The sequence below is a fragment of the Cetorhinus maximus genome, unplaced genomic scaffold, assembly GCF_964194155.1.
Source record: "Cetorhinus maximus unplaced genomic scaffold, sCetMax3.hap1.1 HAP1_SCAFFOLD_1287, whole genome shotgun sequence".
Taxonomy (NCBI): Eukaryota; Metazoa; Chordata; class Chondrichthyes; order Lamniformes; family Cetorhinidae; genus Cetorhinus; species Cetorhinus maximus.
Genome location: NW_027597228.1, coordinates 78,651 through 85,000, shown reverse-complemented (window position 1 = coordinate 85,000; position 6,350 = coordinate 78,651). Strand labels below are relative to the sequence as shown.

The window sequence follows — 6,350 nt, the reverse complement described above, 5'->3', positions numbered from 1 at the left end:
GTAAAGGCACAGAACATACTCTGGGTGGGAGACTTCAATGTCCATCACTAACTGCAGCTCGGTAGCACCATTACTGACCGAGCTGGCCAAGTCTTGAAGGGCTTGTGACAGGTGATGACAGAACAAACACAAGGGGTGAACCCACCTTTCATAGACACACCTGAGGAACAGGCAGCAGCGACAGGAACAGGCAGCGACAGGAACAGGCAGATACACACACACACACACAGGTAAACCAGAGGCCTGCTCTGCAATGTTTTGTGTCAGTTCCACATACTAACGCCAATCTTGCTGCCTCTTACCGATCTCCAAACCCGCGGAACATCCTCCGTGTCCGTCCAAGTCTTCCAGTGAGAGGATTTTAAACGATGCCAGTGGGGTGGAGCCAGGCTGTGTGGAGATCATTCCCCGGAATCTGGTTACAGTCCATGTCCTCACGTGATTATTATCTGCACAGACTGAATCAAAACACAAATCTCATCTCCCGACAGTGCTGATTGCCGTTTGGCTGAAGTGACCACACATGCCTCATGAGCCCATGCTATTCGGCTGTAGAAGGCTTCACAGTTTTAACCTAATCTCACTGTCAGCTAAAATGCAAACAAGTGGCGGGTACTGAGCAGTGATCGATAGCAGAACCTGATCAATCCTGCGGCTGTAGACTACACTAGGCCAATTGTATTTGTCACGGCAGAGATTGGGGAAGGAGGGATTGGGGTCCGGGGGATGACAGTTTGTACAGACTGTATCGGACTCTGATCCCAATAATCTCCTGACACTCACCAGGCCTGCCCACACTCGGGGGACCCTCCCTGCCTTTGCAGTGAGGGCTGCGGCGGAAGTGAGCCCAGGAAAGGTAGTTGAGTGGTGGGTTGGGCTGACAGGGGTAAGAGGTGTAACTGATGAGGGGGGGGTTGGGGAAATGGTGCCAGAAAGGTGAAGATTAATAATGGTTTCCTACCCGAGATAAGGTTTTTCTCGGAGAGTGTGATTTTTGTGATGGGGCTGCGATGAACACTAAACGTCTGGAAGATCTGAGGACCAGAGCCCACAGTCTCCGGATGCTGCACAATCACACGGACCATTCCGGAACTTGTCCCGTACGCAATCTCGATCCAGTTTCCGCTGTCACCTGGTAGAAACAACGGCAAAAAGCAGTTACTAAACTTCTGACTGTGAGAGCTGAGAGAGCTGGGACACTGAGGGACACAGCTCAGGAGTCTGGCCTTTAGGCACATTTTTTGCTTTTAGGGTTAGAAGGCCATTCGGCCCCTCGAGTCTGCGCTGCCATTTGATAAGATCACAGCTGATCTGACTGTGGCCTCAACTCTACTTTCCCGTCGGCCCCCAAATCCTCTGATTCCTTCTCAGCCAAGAATCGATTGTCATGTTCAGTATAACCACGAGGAGATTGGACATTACGCACTGTGGGATGATAGTTTGGGAAAATAGCCTCAAAACCTGTTAGGATGGCTGCAACTTAACATCTAACTGTGGACGTTTAAATTGTGGACAGTATTCAATTCTGTGGTCAATATTTATTTAAACATGCACCTGAATAAGGGAACTTCACAGCCGCCTGTGAAGTTTATGCATCACATTGTTAAAGGATGAACCAGCATTTGAGGAATATTGAATCTCTAGACTGCTGGTCTCCAGGAACTAGATTGAACAAAATGGGCTGTTTGGGCTCAGGCTGGGATAGAGATAAGAGTGAATGACAATTGTATTGTGGTGGTCTGGAGTCCACAAGTGTTAACCCTGCAGTCATGTGACTGAAACTGACTTCACATTAGCTCAAAAATATTAACATCAGCCATGACCTAGATATTTGTGACAGTTAACAAGTTATTGTTGATAGAGACACACTTTACATATTATGTACTTCCAACCAAAAACCCCTCATTCAATCTGCTCATTTACCCAAATACTATTAAACTGTAATAATATTTAAGCTTGTAAATAAACTGTGTACAGAAACTGTATAATTAACAGCAAAGACTATGGGCCCTGATAACATCCTGGTTATAGTACAGGAGACTTGTGCTCCAGAACTTGCTGCATCCCTAGTCCAGCTGTTCCAGTGCAACCTCAACATTGGCATCTATCCAGCAATATGGAAAATTGCCCAGTCACATCTTGTCCAGAAAAAGCAGGACATAACCAATCCGCCCAATGACTGCCTCATCTGTCTACTCTCGATCATCAGCAAAGTGATAGGAGTTGTCATCGACAATGCTATCAAAGGCACTTACTCAGCAGTAACCTGCTCACTGATGCTCAGTTTGGGTTCTGTCAGGGCCACTCAGCTCCTGACCTCATTACAGCCTTGGTTCAAACATGGACAAAAGAGCTGAACTCCCGAGGTGAGAGGGAGTGACTGCCCTTGACATCAAGGCTGTATTTCACCGAGTTTGGCATCAAGGACCCTACAAAACTGGAGTCAATGGGAATCAGGGGGAAAACTCTCCGCTGGTTTGAGTCATACCTAGCACAAAGGAAGATGGTTGTGGTTGTTGGAAGCCAATAATCTCAGCCCCAGGACATCACTGCAGGAGTTCCTCAGGGTAGTGTCTTTGGCACAACCATCTTCAGCTGCTTCATCAATGACCTTCTCTCCATCAGAAGGTCAGCAGTGAAGTTGTTTGCACAATGTTCAGCACCATTTGCGACTCCTCAGACACTGAAGCAGCCCATGTGCAAATGCAGCAAGACCTGGACAATATCCAGGTTTGGGATAATAAGCCAGGCAATGTCCATCTCCAACAAAAGAGAATTAAACCATCTTCCCATAACATTCAATGACATTATCATCACTGAATCCCCCACCATTGACCAGAAACTGAACTGGGACCAGCCATATAAATACTGTGGTTACAAGAGCAGGTCAGAGGCTGGGAGTCCTGCGATGAGTAACTCACCTCCTGACTCCCCAAAGCCTGTCCACCATCTACAAGGAACAAGTCAGGAGTGTGATGGAATACTCCCCACTTGCCTGGATGAGTGCAGCTCCCAGAACACTCAAGAAGTTCGACACCGTCCAGGACAAAGTGACCTGATTAAGTGCCATTCCAACCATCACCTTAAATATTCACTCCCTCCATCACCGAGTGCCAGCAGTGTGTGTACCATCTACAAGGTGCACTGCGGCAACTCACCAAGGCTCCTTCGATAGGACCTTCCAAACCTGGGTCCTCTACCACCTAGAAGGACAAGGGCAGCAGACAGATGGGAACACCACCACCTGGAGTTTCCCCTCCAAGTCACTCACCATCCTGACTTGGAAATATATTAGCTGTTCCTTCACTGTCGCTGGGTCAAAGTCCTGGCACAGCAGGTGTACCCACATCGCGCAGACTGCAGCGGCTCAAGGAGACAGCTCACCCCCACCTTCACAAGGGCAATTAGGGATGGGTAATAAATGCTGACCCAGCCAGCGACACCCACATTCCTTGGATGAATTACAAAAAAATAATACCAACCAAAACCCCAGTCCTTTTCTTCCCTCCCTCAGGGGCAACTAACTCATTCTTATCATCTCAATGATCTCTTCAGGCTGCCTGAAGGTCAAAGTGAAACCAATGGGAAAGACTGGCTTCTGATTCATTGCTGTTTTCCACACCGAGACATCGACTGATTTGATCTATTAATCGGCACTTTGTTTCTGATGACTGGTCAATACTACCACCAGCTGGTGATCTGATGTACTGCAACAGAAGCATCCACTTGCAAAAAAAGGCTTCAATTTACAGACGACAATTTGCATTTAGACAATTTATCAGGTAACCGGAAATCACGCTCACTGATTCATCTTGGAAAACATGGCAAGGACTTTTACACACAGCAAGATCCCAGACACAACAAAGATAAAAGCAAAAAACTGCGGATGCTGGAAATCCAAAACAAAAATAAAAATACCTGGAAAAACTCAGCAGGTCTGGCAACATCTGCGGAGGGGAACACAGTTAACGTTTCGAGTCCGAATGACTCTTCAACAGAACTAAGTAAAAATAGAAGAGAGGTGAAATATAAGCTGGTTTAAGGGGGGGTGGGACATGAGAGCTGGATAGAGGGCCAGTGATAAGTGGAGATAACCAAAAGATGTCACAGTCAAAAGGACAAAGAGGTGTTGAAGGTGGTGATATTATCTAAAGGAATGTGCTAATTAAGGGTAGAAAGCAGGACAAGCAAGGTACAGATAGCCCTTGTGGGGGTGGGGTGGGGTGAAGGGATCGAAATAGGCTAAAAGGTAGAAATAAAACAATGGGTGGAAATACATTTAAAAATAATGGAAATAGGTGGGAAAAGAAAAATCTATATAAATTATTGGAAAAAAGGGGGATCGGAAAGGGGGTGGGGATGGAGGAGAGAGTTCATGATCTAAAATTATTGAACTCAATATTCAGTCCGGAAGGCTGTAAAGTGCCTAGTTGGAAGATGAGGTGCTGTTCCTCCAGTTTGCGTTGAGCTTCACTGGAACATTGCAGCAGGCCAAGGATGGACATGTGGGCATGAGAGCAGGGTGGAGTGTTGAAATGGCAAGCGACAGGGAGGTCTGGGTAATGCTTGCGGACAGACCGAAGGTGTTCTGCAAAGCGGTCACCCAGTCTGCGTTTGGTCTCTCCAATGTAGAGGAAACCGCATTGGGAGCAGCGAATGCAGTAGACTAAATTGAGGGAAGTGCAAGTGAAATGCTGCTTCTCTTGAAAGGAGTGTTTGGGCCCTTGGACAGTGAGGAGAGGGGAAGTAAAGGGGCAGGTGTTGCACATTCTGTGGTTGCATGGGAAGGTGCCGTGGGAGGGGGTTGAGGTGTAGGGGGTGATGGAGGAGTGGACCAGGGTGTCCCGGAGGGAACGATCCCTGCGGAATGCCGCCGGGGGGGTGAAGGGAAGATGTGTTTGGTGGTGGCATCATGCTGGAGTTGGCGGAAATGGCGGAGGATGATCCTTTGAATATGGAGGCTGGTGGGGTGATAAGTGAGGACAAGGGAGACCCTATCATGTTTCTGGGAGGGAGAGGAAGGTGTGAGGGTGGATGCGCGTGAGATGGGCCGGACATGGTTGAGGGCCCTGTCAACCACCGTGGGTGGAAAACCTCGGTTAAGGAAGAAGGAGGACATGTCAGAGGAACTGTTTTGTGGGAGGGGGCCGGAGTAGGACTGGAACAAGGAATGTTCCACATACCCCATAAAGAGACAGGCGTAGCTGGGGCCCATGCGGGTACCCATAGCCACACCTTTTATTTGGAGGAAGTGAGAGGAGTTAAAGGAGAAATTGTTCAGTGTGAGAACAAGTTCAGCCAGACGGAGGAGAGTAGTGGTGGATGGGGATTGTTCGGGCCTCTGTTTGAGGAAGAAGTGGAGAGCCATCAGATCATCCCGGTGGGGGATGGAGGTGGGGAGGCCCCCTCCCACAACTCTTTCTCCGGTACATCGATGATTACTTCGGTGCTGCTTCATGCTCTCGTCTGGATCTGGAAAAATTTATTAATTTTGCTTCCAATTTCCACATGGTCCATCTCTGACACTTCCCTTCCCTTCCTTGACCTCTCTGTCTCAATTTCTGATGATAGACTGTCCACCAATATCCTTTACAAGCCTACCGACTCCCACAGCTACCTCGACTACAGCTCCTCACACCCCGCTTCCTGTAAGGACTCCATCCCATTCTCTCAGTTCCTTCGCCTCTGTCGCATCTGTTCTGATGACGCTACCTTCAAAAACAGTTCCTCTGACATGTCCTCCTTCTTCCTTAACCGAGGTTTCCTCTACATTGGAGAGATCAAACACAGACTGGGTGACCGCTTTGCAGAACACCTTTGGTCTGTCCACATGACCCAACCCTCCCTGTTACTTGCCATTTTAACACTCCACCCTGCTCTCATGCCCACATGTCCGTCCTTGGCTTGCTGCATTGTTCCAGTGAAGCTCAACGCAAACTGGAGGAACAGAACCTCATCTTCTGACCAGGCACTTTACAGCCTTCCGGACTGAATATTGAATTCAACAATTTTAGATCATGAACTCTCTCCTTCATCCCCACCCCCTTTCTGATCCCCCTTTTTCCCAATTATTTATATAGATTTTTCTTTTCCCACCTATTTCCATTATTTTTACATGTATTTCCATCCATTGTTTTATCTCTGCCTTTTAGCCTAATTCGAATCCTTCCGCCCACCCCACCCCCACTAGGGCTATCTGTACCTTGCTCGTCCTGCTTTCTACCCTTAATTAGCACATTCCTTAGATAATATCACCACCTTCAACACCTCTTTGTCCTTTTGTCTATGACATCTTTTGGTTATCTCCACCTATTACTGGCCCTCTATCCAGCTCTACTTGTCCCACCCCT

General features: G+C 47.9%; 1 protein-coding gene across 1 annotated transcript in view; it reads right to left on the bottom strand.

Moving 5' to 3' along the window:
* The window catches only part of shkbp1 (SH3KBP1 binding protein 1), a 68,121-nt gene that overhangs the window by 2,793 nt on the left and 58,978 nt on the right, over positions 1–6,350 (bottom strand). Inside the window, exons 13-14 of the mRNA XM_078536532.1 lie at positions 962–1,132; positions 303–458 (exon numbers count right to left, since the gene is read on the bottom strand). Coding sequence (XP_078392658.1) covers positions 303–458; positions 962–1,132 — 327 coding nt within the window. The remainder of the gene's footprint in view (positions 1–302; positions 459–961; positions 1,133–6,350) is intronic.